The 21,239-nt window shown below is 40.4% G+C and overlaps 1 protein-coding gene across 1 annotated transcript in view; it reads right to left on the bottom strand.

Moving 5' to 3' along the window:
* DKK2 (dickkopf Wnt signaling pathway inhibitor 2) overlaps positions 1-18,858 on the bottom strand; it is a 114,582-nt gene extending 95,724 nt beyond the window's left edge. Inside the window, exon 1 of the mRNA XM_002717198.6 lies at positions 17,884-18,858. Coding sequence (XP_002717244.1) covers positions 17,884-18,093 — 210 coding nt within the window. The 5' untranslated portion in view covers positions 18,094-18,858. The remainder of the gene's footprint in view (positions 1-17,883) is intronic.
* Between the last annotated feature and the right edge of the window lie 2,381 nt (positions 18,859-21,239).

The raw sequence follows: 21,239 nt of genomic DNA, 5'->3' as shown, positions 1-21,239 counted from the left end.
TGCCAGTCCCCATGTTCAAGAAATTACAACATTAATAATTTTCTGGAAATAACAAAATGGGGTGCATGTCTCTAGCCTAACAGCTAAGTTGCCTGTGCTGCACATCGGTGTACCTGGGGTTGATTCCTGGTTCCAACTCCCGACTCCAGCTTCCCACTAAATGCAGGCCCTGAGAGGCAGCAGTGAAGTAACTGAGCTCCTGACACTCACTTGGGAGACCTGGATAGTGTTCCTGTCTCCTGGCTCTAGCCTTATCCAGCTGGCCACTGTCGGCATTTAGGGAGCAAACCAACAGATGAGAGCTGTCTTTGCCTCCCACTGTGTGTCTGTCTGTCTCACAAATGAAATAAAAAATTTAAAGAAATAATAAGCTTAACATGTCATGATTTACTCTGAGTAAACCTATGTTGTTTCTTACATATCTGTTTTCTTGAGTACTTTATTTTATAAGCTGCTCTCATAATCTATAATCAATAACTAACACATAATTCTATAGAATAAACCTTCACTTTTTGAAAGCAAAAAGACAGGGTAAGAACACAATCTAATGGGCTGAATTGTAGTACAATCTACTTCCTCATTTATTTTCACTACTGTTTTTCATATTTAGCCATATTCATTATAAGCAGTTGTTAGAAGCAGCTGTTACTAAAATGGAAAGGAATGGGAAAGTTCTTAAGTACTGCTTTCTGTATAAAAAAAAAAACTTCAAAACATCTGGGCTCTGCACTGAGAAATATTTTTGGTGAGACAGAAATGAATTCTGTAAAAGATTATGCAGCAACTAAATTTTCTCTTTGTTGCCTACATTTTTGAAGCTTCCTTCATTTTACAGTTTTTGTCAAATGCTGTCCAGTTTAATGAATTTGTCTAGTTTTCCTCAGTTTCACACCCGCGAAGACTACTTAACTTTGGCATGTGGTTGCTCAATATTTACCCATGATTGGAAAAGCCACCCATTTCACTGCAATTTGTAGCTTTGTTTGCTTATTTGTTTGTTGGGTTATTGCAGCATTTTTTTCCCTCTTCAGGACATTTCCACCCTTCTAAGAAGTGCCCAAAATTCTGAGAGGTGAAGGGAGGAGACATGGATGACAATACGCAATATAAAAGAGGAAATCAAAACCAAAACGTTGGCCCAGACTCTTAGAACAAGCCATCCACCTTCAGCCCCAGCACAATGTGAGTCAGTGAGTTATGTTATCACCTTAGTCAGAGCTGTTATTGCTAGGCCAGTATATCTGTTGTCACTGGAAAATAGCATCGCCAAGTCATACTTCCCAATGGAGGAGAGTGTGGTGTCAGAATTTCAAGAAGGTCCAAATCAGGACACCTGTGTACCAGACCAGCCCAGCTGCAGATGAGGGCCGGCCAGTGCTGCAGAACGCCATCTGCTTAGCACATGAAATGCCAGTTTCCTTGCTGAAGATGGGTTTGAAGGATGGGATTCTTTAAAGAGAAAGCTCACAGCTCAGCTGTGACATCCTTAAACTTTCTCACATTTTAAAATAAACAATTTTAGGAAGAGGGGATTAAAGGCTTATGTCTGAGAGATGACAAGTAGGGTATATTGCTAGCTCCAGAAGAATTGCCTCAGAAGTCCTCCTTCAGATCGGCATTTGGCTTTTCATTCTGGTGACTGATGAAGTATGACTACAACTCATAGAAAATTGCAGGTGTTAAGCATGTGCACATTCCCAAAATGCTCTATGTTCCTAACGCTGGGTTTGCAACAATCAGACCAACAAAGGAGTATCTGCCTTCCAAGCCTTTCTAAAATACAATGAGACATTTTGGTATATGCCTTGGCTTTCTAATCAATGAAAATCTGGTCAGAGAAAATATGGTGGATGATCCAGACTCCACTGAACCAATAGCATTAACTACCTTTTTTCCTCCACTAAAATTGATATCCAGAAAAGTACAAACTACTACTTATTTGTAATTGCAGAAGCTGTATTTGTCACAAACTATCCTGATGACCATGTTTAACTATTCATTAGTACTTATCAGGTCTTTAAATGTTGGTTTTTGTCAGTAGTGGTTTGCTTTTGCTTTTAACCTACTCCCCTTGAAGATAAAAGAAAATTACAATAATCTTGGATTCCTCTTTGGAGACAACAATACAAGAACTTCAATAGTGTTTGCAGAATATACAGGCATAGTTCTATAGAGTTGTGGGACCCTCTAAAACAAATCAAAACAAAGCCTCATATGGGGAAAACAATCTCATTCACTTTCACAAAAACAAAACTTGAGTGGTGTCACTCCATTTAACTCATCAATGCCAAATTCTCTCATATTAGAAAATGTAATCAAATAACTGAACTTGAAGCTGAGCCCCATGGGACCACATATGTCAAGTATTAAGCTTGTTTGTGAGTGACATGGTTCTTTCCTGTATGACTGCCTCCCTCAAATACATATTTAGTGCTCTGTATATCACAGAAGTTCATAGGGTATGGAGAAAATTGAGATAACAAAACTCCTGGCATAAATCAGGTGCTCAACACATAGTTTTCCCTCTCTTCTGGAAGGAAGACATCATGTACTCCAACCACATTAACTCTGGAGGCAGGAAACTGCTGAGAGTATACTGCAAGAATATCATGAAATCCCACTGAATATCAAACTGCATTATTTACTGATAAGCAATAACTGTGATTTGGAAGTCAGCCTATTTATCTAACTGGATTTTGTTTATGATAAATCACAAGTAGCTGTCAGTTACGTTCTTTGTCTTTCCATCTGCATCCTAACCACAAAATCTAATTCCTTCACAACCAAACATTAAGTCCCTCTGTGATGACTTCTATTGGCACTCATCTGAGTGTTCAATTCTTAATTCTGATAGGGTGGATATGAATCAATCATTTGTACATTGCATTGGCTGCCTTCCCTTGATTTCCTAAGGTATTTTAAGTAGGTCTTGAAAATCCATAACACCCTGGTCCCATCATCAGAGCATCTTTTCTAGATAGTTCCTAACTCTCCCACAGTGGATATTTTTCAAAACAGAGTGGTGAGGTTGTTACATTATTGTTCTTTGATGGTTCCCAAGACCCGGGCTCATATTTTTAGATATTACTTAATTTTGCATGTCCCAAATAATCAAATCTAGTTGCTCTTTTGTGTCGAAAGCTTATGTTTTCTAACAAGAAAATTCATAATACACATGCCAATCCAATTTGTAATCAATCAGTAGGTGGCTGTGGCACAAGACTTCAGAGCTGGTCATTTGTGCACTTAACAATGAGAACCAACAGAGACTAGGCTTCAATTACAATGCCTTGCAGCTGCTGTGGCTAGGACCCCCTTGAAAATGTAATTTCAAGAGAATTTTTCTTGTTAAAAAGCCATTTCCTTCTGAAGAATGTTGGGAAGATAGCAGCAGGGCAAATAGGCAAGCAAGGAAATTTACGAGGATTTCTAAAGATTCTGGAAACATTGTAATAATTTGACCAAGGAGAAAACATTTATACTGAGTTAAGAAGTTTAGCCTTTTTCTCTGAAAATGTAGTAGAATATGTTTGCATTTAAAAAGAATAACTTTTGAGAGACCTATTTTTTGTCTCAGTGCACATATTTTAATTAACAAGGCACATATGAAGAAAAGTGTGTCACTAGAATGGACTCTAGGGAGTTGGCTGGACATGATTTGTCTCTGACTTCTCTTTCAGGAAAAGAGTGGATTTGGGGTGGGGAACATACTGTTGGCCTACACTTATTAACTGCTTCTGGAACGCATGATTTTCTCTAGAATAGCAACAGTATTACATAAATTCTGATCAGGTCCCTCTAATGAAGAAGACATGATTATAAGATAATACTAAGAATCTATCAACCCAACTGAGGGCTTGTCCCCTTAAAGTAATTAATAAAAAAGTACACAGTTGCAATCAAAATACTGATTCATTGACTCAGCACATTTTTTTTTTTTTTGGAATTTTCTGGAATTGTTTCCAGAAGCACCATCACATTTCTTTCACATCCTCACCTTCTGGGAGGGGTGGGGCATTTGCTTTATGCAAACAACACAATGCTTATGGTCATAAAACTATAGATTAGGAAATATAAATATATAACTACTTCTGAAGTTAGTTTCGAAAGAAAGATTTATAGGAAAATAGCAAAGGACTGAGTTTTCTGTGGTGACTAATATAGAAAAACAATGTTTAAAAAGGCATGTTTAAAAAATCCATGACAACTTTTTAAGCTTTCACTTTTATTTATCAAATTCCTTGACATTATTCAATATACATTCCTTCCCTCCACCCTCTCTGTAGTAAGACTGTGTCCACTTCAATTGACAGCCAGTCCTCGCTGAGGTCACCACTGATTCCTACACTCTATATTTGTTATTTCTCCCCATATTTCTGATTCCTTGTAAGCCTGCCACTTCCCACTAATATTTCTTTAGTACTTTGTAAATTATAAAATTAGAATCAGACTTCCTTGGGGAACTGCGAGGTATTTACGATGGAAAAAAATCAAACTTTATTTCCTTCTAAAATATTGGAACAATAAAAGGCAGAAATCACTACTTTACATTTTCAGCATAAAGTCCAGCACAATAAGAACTTTTTGTGACTGTTCATGAAAACAGTTTACTCTTAGAATTCATCCCAAGTGTCACCAAAGGATCCAGAGGGTCACCTTGTAGAATGACTGAAATAACTTGACTATACTTCTGATTAAAAAAAAAAAAAAGGTTTTGCATGGAGATTGATCTAGACTTTGGTGTTATTTATGCTTTGCTTACAGCATGAATCAGAATGTTTCCATTCTTAATATAACTGAAGCTAGTTAGATAACTTAAGAGATGAACTGCAAGTGTTTATCCCTTAGTTATATTTAAGAAAATGAAAAACTCATCAATTTTTCCAGCTGTAAAATTGTATTGGAAATAGAAGCATGACCTCTTTCTACCATCAATTGCAAATTGATCCCTCAAGAACACTACATTTGTTTTACACGCACCAAGGACCCATCAAGGCTTCTACACATAGTAAACATTTGTTGACTGTGATCACAACATCGAATACACCTAAGGACTAAGTTAGCAATTAGCAAGCTGACTCACTTACCTCAAAAATTGGAATCCCATCTGAATTCTGAAATGAATTCATCAGAGGTTTTTAGCTGGGTTCTTCTGCCTCCAACATATATGAGGCAGCATGGCACAGTGCTTAAGTGTGGAAGTAAGACTCCTTGGCTTTAAATCCCTGCTCTACCATTCATGAGCTGTGTGGCTTGAGATATAAAGTAGGTAGAAACAAGATAAACGGTAATACCGTGTGCCGTAGTGAGAAACATGGAAAACATGCTCTAGAAATGGACATAGATGGAGAATGGACTAATGAGATTTTGCTTTAGAAATCTTACTTTAGAAATAATCTGGAAAATATTTTGGAGAAGTACAAGGCTATTACAATATTATAATAGTCTACTGAGAAATAATAATGGTGCTGTGTGAGTCAAGGCCCCTGGGATGGCAATAAAGCAGCAAATGGTATAGATACCAATGGAGAAGTAGAATCCTGTAAATTTAGAGAATAACTGCTTTGGAGGAGAGATGGAGATTAGGGAGAACATAATGTTTCTAAATTGTACAAATGGTTAAATAATGATGCTAACAATCTTTATATGGAATCTAAGAAGCGAACCAAGTTTGAGACAAATAAATCATGTATTTTGTTTTGAACATGTTCGTTATGAGTTGCCTGTCAAATGTCCAAGTGAGTGTAATCCCAAGGAAGATGAATATATAGACTGTTTCTGGAGATCTAATCACAAAATTTAAAAACCTACCATCCTTTGCTTACTTTTGCCACTGTAGTTCACAGTGAAACCCTCAATGCATACTTCGAAGTGAAAGAAGTCATTCTGAAAATGTAACATACTATATGATTCCAACTATGTGACACTGTGAAAAAGACAAAGACAGTAAAAACATCAATGGTTACCAAGTATTAGGAGAAGAGGAAGGCTTAAACAGGTGAAAGATAGAGGATTTCAGGGCAGTGAATGATACCGTAATGGTGAATATGTATCATTATATATTTTCAAAACCTGTAGAAAGTAACATACAAAGAGGAACACTAATGTAAACTGAGACTTCGGTTAATAATAATATATTAATATTGGTCCATCAATTGCAACAAATGTGCCACACTAACAAATTGTAAATAACACAAGAAATCACAGGGAGGTGGGAGGAAAGGAGATTTGTGAAAGCTCTGTAACTGGGCTGTTTTTCTCCAATCCTAAAATGGCCCTAAACTAAGCTATTAATAATAACCAAAAAAAAACCCTCATCGGTTCTCAGGATACAATTTTTACTCAGTTTTTTCTTATGTTTGTTCACTGTTTTTACCACTCAGAGATAAGAATCTCATGTAACATGATAATCAGATTTATTAAATTGTTCAATAGGAAATGCCCGCTTAGCAACGTAATGATGTGTTTTCAAAAGCTTTGAAAAATACCTACATTCCTGTTGGAAAAAATGTTTGACAGAATACATTTCCTCTGTCCCAGACTGTGTTGTTTCTCACCAATACAACTTGTCTTCACAATTGCTTACTTCTCTGATCTTGATCCATTCTGAACCATGTAACCTTTAAAGTGTCCAAAATAGAATCTTCAAATGTACTTTCAGAATCTTAAGAATACACTGATTTCTAATAATGAGATTTTTATCACACCTTTCCAAGACATTTTAAAACTATAAAAATAGTAGAACAATCCAGACATGAAAGGGGAAAAAAGGTATAATGCTCTACCAGAACATGATAGGTAAAGTATTCTGAAAGTAGACAAAAGAGCTGTTTGTAGCCTGCAAAAATTAGAAAACAAGTGTTGAAATGTCAAGGTACTACTACTGATACTGAGATTTTTAGGAAACCCAACTGAATGGACAGAAATGGGGCAGGGGACAAACTAGAAAACACCTTCACTTCCAATCTATGTGCCCATTTAAAAAAATACAGGAGGTAATCTATCAAAATGGAAACTGAATTTATATTCAGTAACCATATATTGCTCTTGGGTTGATTCTAACTATCTAATTCAGATTTTCCCTCCATAAATTGAGGATGGGCAGATCTGAAATTTGTTTCTCATTAAACAATCTATAATAATGTTGATGCAAATCGGCAATATTTTATGGCTTGTAGAGACAGGAAAAGACACCACTACTCTGACCACCATTTTACTATGGAGAGAAACAAAGCTTAAAGGTGTTAAATTATTTGTTCAGTGCCCAGCATATTTTTTAAAAATAGGCTAACCAAGTGGCCTGAATCTGTACTGCTGGACCATGTACAAATTGTAACCATCTTCAAGAGCATATTCTTAGGAAAAAAGTATGATGATGTTCAAGGCATATGCCCAAAGAAAACAACACAATTATGAGATGTTTATGCCTGAAACATCAGCATATCAAATTCCCCTATAGTTATTGCTCTTGTACTGTGGGAAGAAGAGAGAAGAAGCGAAAAGGTTAAGCCCATCCCTATGTGAAGAGATCCATCACTCTCCAGCCAGAGGCAGTTGATATGGGAAATGGAAGAGGTTTAAGAAGATGGAAGCTACTCTCCATGTACGCTGCTTGTCTCTCTCTAATATCCCTCTGCTGCCAATTCCAAGACTATCCTGAAATATTTCTTTTTTTTTTTAAAGATTTATTTTATTTATTTGAAAGACAGAGTTATAGAGAGAGGTAGAGAGAGAGGTCTTCCATCTGCTGGCTCACTCCCCAGATGGTCGCAACGGCCGGAGCTGAGCTGATCCGAAGCCAGGAGCCAGGAGCTTCTTCTGGGTCTCCCATGTGGTTGCAGGGGCCCAAAGACTTGGGCCATCTTCTACTGCTTTCCCAGGCCACAGAAGAGAGCTGAATCGGAAGAGGAGCAGCTGGGAATAGAACAGGCGCCCAAATGGGATGCCAGCATTTAAGGCCAGGGTTTTAATCTGCTGCGCCACCACACTGGCCCCTGAAATAGTTCTGATCTCCAAGTAGTGTATCCTGAGTTGACTGCCCAAGCCGGGTAGTATCTCAAGGGTTGGTGGTTTTCTAACTGCAGAATTTGATCAATCGATTTAGTGACTGGTATTAATATGTGTGGGCATGTATGTGCATGTGTAAAACAATAGAATAATATAGGACAGAAAAAAATGGAAAAAACTAAAATGTAAAAACATCATTCTGCATTACCCATCCTAAGTATTTATTTTGGAAATCCTTTTTTGTTTCTTTTCCGGGAGTGAGTTTGTAGGAAATATATTGATCGCAGCATTTCTCTCTGTCAGAAAATGTTTAAAGCCATTGGCCTTCAGCCTAGATGATGCTTGGACGAAGGTCAAGTGACCGGTGGTCTCCACGGCACACCCTGTTTTCTTCCCTTTGTTTGTTGCCCCTGCCTTTCTAGTACACACCCTGCAGCAAGGCGAAGATAGCAGAACAGGAAAAAGGGGCAAGGACAGAACAGTCCAAGCCTCTTCCTTTCATTAATTTTGTTTAAAACCTACTGACACAGTTGTCATCATGACATTGTAATCTTTGATAATGCATTTTAACATATGCAGATTGAAGCGAAAGGAAGCTCTACATATAATCTGTCTCCCACCAGCTTTAATTCCCTGCAAAACAAGTGAATTCAATTCTTTCACAAAGCTTTGTTAGTATAGATTTTACAAAGGGCATTGCTTTTCATTTTTTAAAGGCTTGTATTAGAACTCAGAGGAACCAAGATCCAATGAAAATTCCTTTGTCACAATCACTATTTGCAGTATGTTGGGCAGATCACAAATATCTTCCAGTCTGGCTCCATCCTGGGCAAAATGAGGAAGTCACACTAGGTGGTTTCTAATGTGTCTCTTAGGTCTAGCTATGCCTATTTTAATTTGTTGTACAACTTCTTAAACATTAGATGAAAAAACACTTTCAGTCTGTTTTATAAATCTTGCCATCTTGAGTAACAACGGTTAAACATATTTGATGAATTCTCTTATTTGGTGATTAAGTATTCAATTATTTCTTAAGAGTCCATCAAATTGAAAGTAAATTCTAAGAGGTTTTTTTCACATGAAAATTAACAAGTGATTACTTAGCAAAAAATATACTCTTTGGTACATAACTCAAGCTATAAATGTTAGTACTATACATTGTTTAACATATGTATATACGTATTATAATATGTAATATTTTGTAAGCACATTCTCATCAGACAAACCTCTTTAAAAGTCTATCAGAGAAAAAAAATCAAAAGCCCTTTAGACCTCAAGAATTCAATTACATATGGTTTTAAAAATACAAAATGTAGAATAGAAATAGAAACCTACAAATCTTTCATTCATCACCAGTGAGTAATGAAACAGAACAGAGCATAGGAAGACTTTTGGACAATCGTACTTGATTCTTATAGCCTGCATTAGTCTACAAGCTTTATTAATAGCTTTGAGAAAACTTTTGGACTGGACTTTTGACCATTTGAAGTTAGATTTTTCAAAAAATCGTAATTTTGCCACGGAAGAATTTTATTCTTGTTTCTGATAGGATTTCAAACACAGTTGAGCAAGAGATTGGGCTCAGGGGTTTATCAAGCAAAAGATAAATTTCTGCATACATGGCAAATGATTCCAAAGAAGGAAAATTATCTGTCAAGCAGAGAAGTACACAAGAAATAAAGGAGCCTGTGGAGAGAGACTGAGTAAACACCCATGACGTTAGGGATGGTTGAGGAGGAATCAGTGAAGGAAAAAAAAAATGAGCAAGAGAAGAAAACAAAAATCACACAGTATTTGAGAATCAAAGGAATAAAATGGGTATCATGAATATACAACAGCCTGTAGAGTACAGGGAATGATTTCTGGAGAAAAGAATTTGTACTGCAAGAGATGAACACAATGCCTGCTAAGAAAATTTCCAAAGGGTTAAGATGAAGTGAAGTTAGAATGAGCAAATGAAAACCATTATTTCAATTTGACTATAATTTCAGGTGATTTTAAGTAATTTTTCCCTTTGCCCTGCCATTTGGATGAGGTTTTTTTGGTCTATTACCAGATAGAAAGACTGATGGCAAATAGTTTTTAATATATTAAAAGACATTTATCACATGCTTCTATAAGATTGATTTCAGTCCTAATTTAATATTAAAGTATTTATTAAATATTATATTGAAATATTTCCAATTTACTGGAATCACAAAAAATTACTCAAAATAAATAAAATACAAAAGTAAAGAGAACTGAATAGAAATAATCAGCTCCCAATTTCTGAGTCCTCCTAGAAAAGACAGCTAGCCCAGCGCCACAGCTCACTTGGCTAATCCTCCGCCTGCGGTGCCGGTACTCCGGGTTCTAGTCCCGGTTGAGGCGCCGGTTCTGTCCCAGTTGCTCCTCTTCCAGTCAAGCTCTCTGCTGTGGCCCAAGTGGGCAGTAGAGGATGGCCCAAGTGCTTGGGCCCTGCACCCTCATGGGAGACCAGGAGAAAGCACCTGGCTTCTGGCTTCGGATTGGCACAGCGCGCCGGCCTTAGTGGCCATTTGGGGAGTGAACCAATGGAAGGAAGACCTTTCTCTCTGCCTCTCTCTTTCACTGTCTAACTCTGCCTGTAAAAAAGAAAGAAAGAAAGAAAGAAAGAAAGAAAGAAAGAAAGAAAGAAAGAAAGAAAGAAAGAAAGACAGCTGACCATCAAAGATTTGGCCTTCCAAATTCCCAGCAAGCCATGTAGGCCCAGACAGTGTGCAAAAAGTGTCAAGTCTTACATTCACAGGGGCAATCTTACTCTGGAGAGTATCAAATTAATGTTGTTGGCAGCAGGCTATACCAGGTTGTTCAGTTATTGGGTTCCTACTGCCTTCGTTTATTGTGATTTTGTTTTAATGTCTGCTAACCTTGTTTCTCTGTACTTTCCATGATTTCATTATTTTCTCATTTAAGTGCTAGATTTATTCTGTACAACACTGACTTGTCATCCTTCTAATGTTAACATTCAAAATGAGAAATGTGACAGCATGTATGTGTGTAAGGTTATTTTGCCTTGTTTGGTTTTACAATTCTTAACCTTAGCATAATTGAGTTCATTTGTTTTTTTCATGGACTTTGCATTAATTTAGTCACAGCATCCCATTTGGTGGGGGAGATTAAGCAGTCACTTCTCATCTGATGCATCAGCACTTGATTGTCTTTATTTCTATAATAGCAACTGTAACAATGATGTCAGCATGATAATTCAGTGCACTGTTCTATTTGTTCTATCTTTTTATAAGTGTCATTCCATGTGATCTCACTGTCACCCAAAAAGTCAGATGTTGTTACTATTATGGTTGCTGTTGTTGTTGCTAACCCCATTATACAGATTAAAAAGTAAAGCAAAAGGACTGGAGAAAGACATTAAGTTAGTCAATGGTGTGTGGGAATTTGGAGCATGACCAGAAACTATACAGCTACAACCTGAAGCAGATCATCTGATTCTTTGAAAAGAAGATAGGAGGTGTCAAAGATAAAGGGAACCCTAAAGTAATAAATTCAAAACCTACACAGTTTTCACCATCTTTTCAGGGTACAAGTGATGCCAGGAGAACCAACCTGAAACCATTGTGGAGGAGCCATTGAGATGCCTTTGCCTCACTGCTGTATTGGTACACTCAGCTCCAGGGGGATGGTTACATGATACTGTGTGATGGTTTGCATGAGAAGAGGAGGAGATAGGGTTCATCCAACATCCCCTTCTGCTTGGGCCAATACTATTATTTAAAGAGAAAGAGTAGAAAAAAAGAGGAGAGTCTGTGTTTCCCTTGATAACAGATATGTCCCATGGTAGGGAAGCAAGGAGAAGCAGAGACAAAAGGGCTGTACAGGATGCTTGCTTTTGCATCCACAGAGTACGGACATACTTTGGGATGCTCAGAGTAGCAGTTGGCAGCAATAGAGGGTTTGGGCTTTTATGTGGATTTAATGAAACTAGGGTTACACTCAGAGTATTAGAAAATACAAAAGAGTAAAGAAGAGCCCACATTCCCCTTTAATCCAGGATAAATTTAGCAAATGGTAACAGCATAGCCTAGTGGTTCAGTATACAGAGCTAAACCTTAGATTGCTAAGATTTGGAAATTAGCTTTCTCCACTTAACTGCAGCATAACTTGTACAAATTGTATAATCTCTCCATGTCTTGTGAAATTTTTTGTCATTTAGAAACTATTCCATCATTTACAAACTATGAGGGTTACATTAAGACTTGCTTCACAAGGCTGCCTCAAGGATAAAGAGTTAATGCAATTGGAGCTTTAGGAGTTGTGCTCTGGCAGAGGATGAATAATCACAAACAATGGTAGCTCTTACTGTAATTCAAAGATGCCATAACTCCTTGCAAGCCAGTTTAAGGAAATATGATAATCACTCAAATCTCCCAGTCCCCAGAAGAAAGAACATTCTTATTCTACATGATAAAATATAACATGGAGAGCTAAATATCTCTTAGGAAAGATTTGGACAGATATTCCATTTTGAGAATTTTCTTCCTTCTATTGTGATGTTTTGATTAATTTTGCCATTTAATGTACTTATTTGCTCACTAATTTTATATTTATTTTAGACAGAGTAGAGACAGTAAATGTATGGCTATGAAATTTTTACATTATAGTTGTTTTATGTACCAAAGTTGGTGTTATTCATGGCCTCTCCGCCACTAGTTTGAACCCAAAGTTGGCAAAAAAACAAAGTTACAAACACGAGAGACACATTGGGAAGCCCCTATTTTAAATAATTGGATGGTGACTTCCTGTAGAGACCTGTTCCTATTAAAAAAAATTCCTCCAAATTTTGTATCAATTCATCTCTTTGTTAGTGAGAGCAGTTTATATCTGTCCTAATATAACCAAAACTAAGAGAAAAATATGACATTCTCCCCTTGTTCCTGGCAAGAACAGAAAGATGAGGAAAAGAAAATTGACCTTAGCTAACCTTAAACAGCAATACTATTTTTTTTGCATTCATATTTAATCTTTCTATGTAATATTAAAGCAATTATATACAACACAAAAGTTAATCTATTAATTATGATTTATCTTATTTCCTTTTGGGTTTTGCTTCAGAATTTTTAAATGACTTAATAAGAGGCTCATACAGACATAAGTAGCCCATAAATCTTTTCAATGGTCAGATAAATAACAAGAAGCAGGTTTATCTCCTTTTTATAGATGATCACAAGTGACTAGCAGTATAATGCAATAAAACAACTTAACTGGGAGTCAGGAAGTCATGGGTAAAAATAAGATTGTAATTCATTTTGATGTCACCTCAATGCCAAAGGATGAACAGCCTGCATCTGAAAATGGCAAATACATGTAAATTTCCAAGAAAATTTAACAAAATATTTTTAATGTGCAGCAAAATGACAGTGCAGAAAAAAGAAGAGGAAGCGCCAATATTGTCTTAGAACAGAACATGCCAATCACACTTTAATGCCCTTGCGTTATGTACTCTAAAAGCTGTACTGCTTGAGACATCCTGGGAAGGACGAGAGGAGGCAAAAGTTTGTACAGAGGGGACTTAAAGAAGACTATGGCAGGGTCAGAGTCACAGCTGCAGTGAATTTAAGCAAACTTGTCCTCTTGCGCTCTCTAGTCGAGGATGAAAATAAAATGCTGAATGCTCAAACTTAGCTTATCATTAAAATACTTATCTTGTTATTCACAAGGTAACCTTTCACTTATATCAATTGTCAATCCTTTATGATTCATAGTGAAAGGAAAGGAATTGTCTTGTAAATTGTTTCAAAATCTTTTAAATTATTTGGAAAACTTCATCCAAAAAATGGTTTGCATTCCTGATTATGTTAGGCATCAGTTAATGTCCAGAGAAGATAGTGGATTGTTCACTCTCATTCGAAGGTTAGGTTGGGTTGGGGTTTTACCAAAAATAAATAAATAAATAAAAAGTGATGGATAATTTCAAAAATAAAAGATACCCTGCAGAAAATAAAGTATATAATTTATTTCAGTGAGCACTTCCATGGATGTTCCTATGTACAAAAAAAATTCAATCTACAAATTTTAGTACTCTCAAACCCACTCCCTCAAGCTTCTGACTCATTGTATTTCAAGTACTCTTTTCATAAAACCTGACTACATCCAAACCTGTCCTCTAAAATAAGTACCCGCCTTATATTAGAAAACCATGAATCTGCATTGATGCTAAGCAGGTTTGAGTGTCCTTTTAGAGACACCTTCCAAGGGGCTTGTCTACTTTAAAATACAATCATTTGCCATGTTCTATCCATCACTTAAAAAATTTGAAAATACTACAGCATTGCATTCAAATTAAAATCTGCTAATCTAAAAATGACAAAGAAGTAAAGAATAAAAAAGAATTACAAACACAAATCTAAATGTTTCTCATTTACACAGAAACAGTGAATAGTAAATAAAAATTTATTTTAATTGCTGGATTTTTTAAATTTGTTTTCAAGGTGGCAAATGAAAATTGATACCTCAAACTCCAGAGAGATGCTAGCAAAGGCACACTTAATCGAAATACATTTATCCACAGGATGTTGAAGGTTGTGTTTAAAATTGCTTTTAATTGCAGACATTTGAAATAGTGTCCTTGGGAACTGAAGTATACATATATATTAGTGACGGTCGTGCAATTTAATTTACCCCATAGATACACATGGGCCACCTTTTAAAACTGATTTGCAATAGTTGCAAATATAAAGCCAAATTAAAACTTTATGGTGAATAACTCAGCAAAAATTTTTGTTAATTCTGTATCAAACAACTGAGTATCACCACTCTCAAATTTCCATGTCAGTTTCCATCCTGAGCCATAGTTGTGTCTTTGAAAGCCAACCTAAGAATCAGAATGGTTAACACCTCCAGAACACAGTTTTCTCTCTCTGGGCCCTCTAAATCTCTCCTAGCATTCAAGAGTACACTCTCTAGAGTGATGTTATTAACACTCTACCTTGCCTATAAAACAAGTAAAATTCCTACAAATAAGTGTGTTTCTCTTCACATGAAATCAGGCTAGGTCGAATCGAGAAAACCTTGGAGCCTGTTTAGTCTAAATTTCACTTTGTAGATTAATGAATGATTAAATTATTTCAACAATTGCTTCTGCAACGACAATAAAATTTTATTTAAACTTCTATTTTGAAAATTAAAATAGACAATTACTAAATTTTTATTCAATAAAAAGTAAGTTTTTCATGCATCTATTTGAAGTTGCATCCTGCAGTCTCTTATCCTATGTCTCTGAAAGGTGGGATATTTTAATATCTTCAATCGAGATAAGAGGTAGGGGAAAATCAAACACATTAGGCATCTGAAGGACATTGCATCCTTAGCCACTTTGACCAGCTGGTACTTCACTTCCAATCATTTCAATTGCATTTTTCTACTGTGATGGATAAAAATTCAGCTCAGCTACACTTCTAGAAATTTCTCTGTAAAAGGAAGTGATAGCTTTCATCTTGAGTAGTCTTTCTATTTTCCATCCTGTCTTGGAAAATAAGAATACTGAGAATTTCAGTGACCACATAACTAGCGGAATAAGGAAGATAAAGAAACCAGTAATTATTCAGAGTTCCTTTTCTTGTTTCAAAGAGATGTTTTTACTACTTGTTTCCTCATAAAAGTACACATTTTAGATCCACTGCTAAACAAGTGAGAAGCCAGAATATCCAAAATATAATCCTCTCATTAACTAGCTGTCCTCCTGCCATTCAACCCCACATTTCATTTTCTTTTACCGTTGTCTCCAATATGTTGCATTTTTCTCACAAACCTAAGGTTAAACCTTAAGGACCTGGTATTATAATTAATTAGATAGATTTAAACATATACTATAAAGCTGCTAAATTATACAGGTAATATCAGAAATTCAATTAATCTCTTAATAAATGTATCTTCAGTTTGAGGTGATGCAAGCAGAGTTGCAAACTCTAAAAAAAACATACTTCAGTAGATATTTGAAGAGGTAGTAAAATAAATATACATCCTTGCACCTGTTTATGTGCAGGTGTACTATCAAAGCATAAAGCAGGCTTTGGGAAATATCCCTCAGTCTACTCTGCAAGGCCATGGCTGGTGACAGGGCTTATGTAACTGATAATCTCACCGAGGAACATCAGGTGTCTGTGCCCAGTGGTGTGACAGATACAGAAGTGCTTTACAGAAGCTCCCAGGTCAAGCATGGATTAGAATCTAATGAAACCTAGAATGATCATGGGGTTGGTCCCTGTGTCCTGGGCAGGCTGCACAGTAAGACTGTTAAGTGGATAACATGGATTTCGAAGTCAATAGCATTAAAAAAAAATAAAAGTCTTACTATAAAAGCCCATTCTCGCTTACCCTTACCCCGTATCATGATGGACTGCGAAAAGCCTGCTTGCCACACTGCTACAGACTATGTCAGGACGTCTCTTAGGGACAGGCAAAGAGGGTGAAGTGGTCACACAAGCTCAGAGGCAGGTGCATCTGTCCGCGGGAGGTGCAATGCACGCATATGTAGTTAGTTTATTTTTCTTGAAAACCTCAAAAAAATCCTCTAATTAGATTTTGCAATCCTATGAGATGACATTTCAAAGCCCTGGGAAGCTTTCTCGAACTGCAAAATTAGCAAAACTGTCCCCATGAGAGGGCAGTAGGGGGCCGAGCTCGGGCCTGAGTCTTCCTCGCGCTCTCTCCCGGACTGGCCCTCGCTGTCAACCTGCTCCCTGTTGCCAGCGCTGTGGGCAGGGATGGCGCAAGACGTCCAGAGCCCTCAGACTCTCAGCCTCAGGCTCCTTTGAAGAAAAGCACACAGAGACACACACAAAGAATTCCGGATCTGGGAGCACGGGCCGCCATAGTCGGCTGACACTTGCGGGATGCTTTCGCTTCGGGCTGCCCCCCAAAGGAGCGGAAGGTGGTGCTTTCGCGATTCCCATTGCCCGCAGAGCCCCCTCTCCTGGTCGCGGCGAGTAGCCTGCAGTAGGTGCCCAGAGCGCGCGCTCCTGGCTCCGGTGTGCGCGTTTGTGCAACTCTTTGCAAGCGACTGTCAATCTATCTGCCTGCGTGACAATAAGAGACGGCTGCGGAAAGTTCCGCCTCGCAAAAACGCCCCAGGCGTCCCTGCTGTATCACCTGTGCCTAGGATACTGTCACTGTCATTGTCACCTTATTATTTGGCTTCCTAGTGGAAGACTAATTTACATTTCTACAGAAGTAAGAACTGCGCGTCTCTTGGAGTGGTTTTCTGTGTCTCTACTTTGAAGGGAGAATGTGCTTGGGAGAGGAAAACCTGAGAAGGAGTAAATATCCCCCTCCAAATAGTAAAATATAACGGTCGCCAGGACCTGGACCGACCCTATCCACACTGAAATCTCGCTCGGCCACTGACCCTTCGCCGGGGCCACTCACTAATTTCTGCGTGCCTCCGTTACTTTCTTTGCAGAATGGGAAAGCGCCCAGTGTAGAGCGCTGGGGAGATTAAACGTGGGAACACGGAAGACGCTTAGAGCAGTCCCTGGGATACAATAGTCACTCTGTGTTAGCTGAAGTTAACATCTCCATCGGCCGCATCTTCACGTTTTGTGGAAGAACTGTCCTAGCTGCTTTCCGCCACCGGAACGCACTCGCCCTCAAGACGTGCCCGTGTCCCAAAGCCCAGGTGAGAGCCAGCACTAACCCGCCCTTTCCGTGCAGTGCAGGACCGGCAGCCACCCAGGCACCCTTGCCCGCACACACCCAGCTGCAGGGATCCCCTCCCCAGCGGCCGCGCGCGCCCCACCTGGGGCTGTGCTCCCATGGCTGCGGGGCGCCAGGGCAAAGGGTGAGCCCAAGAGCGCAGGTCCCTAGCTCTCCTGGCTGAGGAGTGTATTGGGAGGGTTTTCCTACCTGCCCCAGGTTTTTGCCCTTCTTACTGCCGCCGAAAGCCAGTCCTTGGTAAATGCCCGCAGATCGATTGGCTGCCTGGGCAGGCGTCTCCCCGCCCAGAGAGGACTTGATGGAGTTGAGTTTGGCCCGCGAGTTGCCAAGCTGTGAGCTCTCCACCATCAGCACCGCGGCCAGTAGGAGTAGGCAGCGGGACGAGTCCTTGCCGGCCATCTCCGGGCGAGGGGTTCCCGGGGAGGCGCAAAGCTCAGGAGGATGCGGAGTCAAGGGCAGGGACGACCCCAACACGGGGCCCCTCGCTTGGGGAGCGAGGGCTGGCAGACACTGGTTCTCCCAACCCTTCCTGGTGCGGGGATTCAGGACCTTGGGAACTCAGTCTCAAGCCTCAGGCCAGGAGCGAGCGAGACCCGCTTCTCCACCAGGGCAGGAAGTTCTGCAGTAACTGGAAGCAATCAAAGGCGAGGCGCCTTCTCGCCAAGGAGGCGTGACCCAAGGTGCAAGAAGACCCAGCCGGCGAATCGCGCCGCTTGCGTCGCTCCTCGCTGCGCACCTCCGTGCTCCCGCTCGGATCACCGCGCCTCTAGGCTCCTCTTAATTGAACAGGAGATCCGCACCAGTCCCTTCTCCTTCGGTCTCAGTTACTTTTCTCTCCTCTCTTTTCCTACCCTTATTTTCAACTTTTGCATGACACAGGTCCTCCTTTTTCAAGGTTGCAGGAGCGGCAAATTGGGGTCGGGAGCCTCCTCGGTACCCGACCCTGGAGTCGCGAGGCGAGCCGCGCTGACCGCGCGCTCTCACAGTCGCCGCGAAGCGCTGTCCCCTGGTTCACACGGGGCAGCCGTGCGCGGCCGGCGACGCGGCGATGCCCTGGGAGCGGACTTGCGCCCGGCGCGGGCTCTTGCTCTCTCCTCCCCCACCCCCCGCCCTCCTTGCTTTTTATAGCTTCTCTCCGTGGGTTTTTTCCTCCGCCCCCAATTCAACAGTGACAAAGAGTGAAAACGTTTCTCTCACCCGCCACGCTCCCGCCCCCTCCTCTCCTTCCCAGCTCCCCCGCCTGCTTCTTCCCTTGCTCACCCTCCCACTCTTCCTCCACTCCGAAAGGAATGGAAAAATGGGATTCACCTCCAGAGGAACAATGCAGAGGTGGGGGACTCCCAATTCCTGCCCACAGCTCCCAGGAGTAGAGGGGCCTTGGCAAGCATCCGAGGACCAAAGTGGAGCTGGATAGGGGCGAACTGCCCCAGTGTGACCGCCGCTGCTCTGCCTTGGTCCTCCCATCTGTCCTGCGCCCCTGCTTCGGTGAGGAGCCCTGGAGAAGCTCGCTATATGCTTTGGAGAAATGAGCATCTGCGACTTAGAGTTGCTTTCTGCGTGTGCCTCCCGGCGAGGGCGTGAAGGCAGCGCAGTGTAGGTGCACCTAAGGGCGCCTGACTGTTCCGCATAGAAGCTTTGGGGAAAGATGGCCAAAAGGGGAAAGTGAGCGAGCTGATTCTCACCCTCGGAAGGTGTTTGGGTCTTTTCCGTCTCATCCTTCTCCACCCCTAGCCCCGCCACACACCTAGGATATGTCTATGTCTCCGAAGCATTGCCAGGAAGGAGGTGCCCTTGGGTGCGCTCCGAGGGCTTGGACCTCATAGCTCCATTGGGCATCTTTACCATGCCAGGCAACTGTCCCCTTTGCAAATAGGAAATCTCATACTGGAATGAACAGGGGCGTGAAGACTTTGAAGTCCTGCCTTCTTAGGCTCTCCCTGCTTCCTGGCCCCAGGGAATTCTAAGGGAAGTCTTTCCTGTCAGCCGCGCAGGCTCCCCAGGTCCGACTCCCGTCTGCAAAGGTGGAAGGCGGTTGCAAGAAGAACTGGGTTGCGCGGGCTCGCGGCGCTTGGGGGCGCCAGTGACAGCCGCTAAAGCAGGCGCAGAAGCGCGGGAGAGAAGAGCACTGACTTCCAAAGCAATGCAAGGCAATGCTGGAAAGGCGCTTTTATTTTTCTTCACAGGCATTCATGACGTGGAATAATGAAGTCAATAGGTTGAGCCACGACTTGGAATTAGATAAGGACAGTATATCAGCAATATACTTTCAGAAATTTTCAGACTTCGATTCCTCAGCGTTCACACCTGATCATGTGACACACTAGCATGTCCAGGAGCGCAAATTTAACTTGTTGCTAAATGAAAACACTAGTGACCTCTTTATTTTTCCCCAAACAACGCTAAGGGTGGATTTATAGCTTGTTTTTCAGAGACAGCTCCAGTTTTGCCATCTTTCTGTTCTTACCTGTAAAACTGTCTTGAAACTACTCATTCTGGGAAAGATTTGCTTTGTTTTGTTTTCATACGCAAGTAGGCAGGAACTAAAATTCAACGAATCCTCTGACGTATTTTATCTTTGGAATGCATTAGGGTGGACATTTTCATACTTTTAAAAAGGATTGGTTGATTGATTCTAAAGAGTGATAGAGTTTGAGAGTCAGAAAGGGGGGAGAGAGAGAGAGAGAGAGGAGGAAATTTCTTCCACCTGCTGGTTCACTCCCCAGATGGCCACAATAGCTAGGGCTGAGCGAGACCAAAGGCAGGAGACAAGAACTCCACCCAAATCTCCCATGTGGGAGGCAGGAACTCAGATATTTGGGCCACCTCTGCTTGCCTGTCTCATTACCAAGGAGCTGAATGAGAAGCAGAGTAGCCAGGACCCAAACTGGCACTACAATATGGGATGCAAGCAGTGGCTCAAGCCACCACAATCCCCACCCTCAAGATTTCTCATCATAATAGGCTTTACAAGCACTTATTACAAATTATGCTGAGGAATAATAAAATGAATGACCCTTAAAGGCGGCACGCTGGATAAGATAAGGTAGCCAGTACTGCATGATTCCGCTTACATGGAGTACTTAAAATATAAAGTAGTCAGACTTAGAGAATTAAAGAATGGGGCTGGGGGAAGAATGAATGGGAAGTTGCTATATCAACAGGTACAAAGTTTGAGTCAGAAAGCAGATACTTGGCCGAGCAGTTAAGCCCCAGGGTTAAGACCCCTGAGTCCCATACTGTAGTACCTAGTTCAGATTCTTGCTCTACTCCAAATTCCAGCTTCCTGCTGATACGCAAACTGGAAAGCAGCAATGATCACGGAAGCAACTGTGTCCCTGCCACCATGTGGAAGTTTGGATTGCATTCCTGACGCTCAGGGCTCTCAGACTGGCCAGTCCATGCCACTATGGGCATTCAGGGAGGGAACCAGGGAATGGGTTCACTGTTTCTATCTCTTTCTCTCTCACAAAATAATTTTCAATTCTGTTCTTTTCAATAAAAGTTATTTTTAAAGGTTTTGGATAAACAGATAAACTGTAGAAATC

The sequence above is a fragment of the Oryctolagus cuniculus genome, chromosome 8 (assembly GCF_051225735.1).
Source record: "Oryctolagus cuniculus isolate XC-2025 breed Fujian yellow rabbit chromosome 8, ASM5122573v1, whole genome shotgun sequence".
In the NCBI taxonomy this organism is placed as follows: domain Eukaryota; kingdom Metazoa; phylum Chordata; class Mammalia; order Lagomorpha; family Leporidae; genus Oryctolagus; species Oryctolagus cuniculus.
This window is presented reverse-complemented; position numbering and strand designations above follow the sequence as displayed.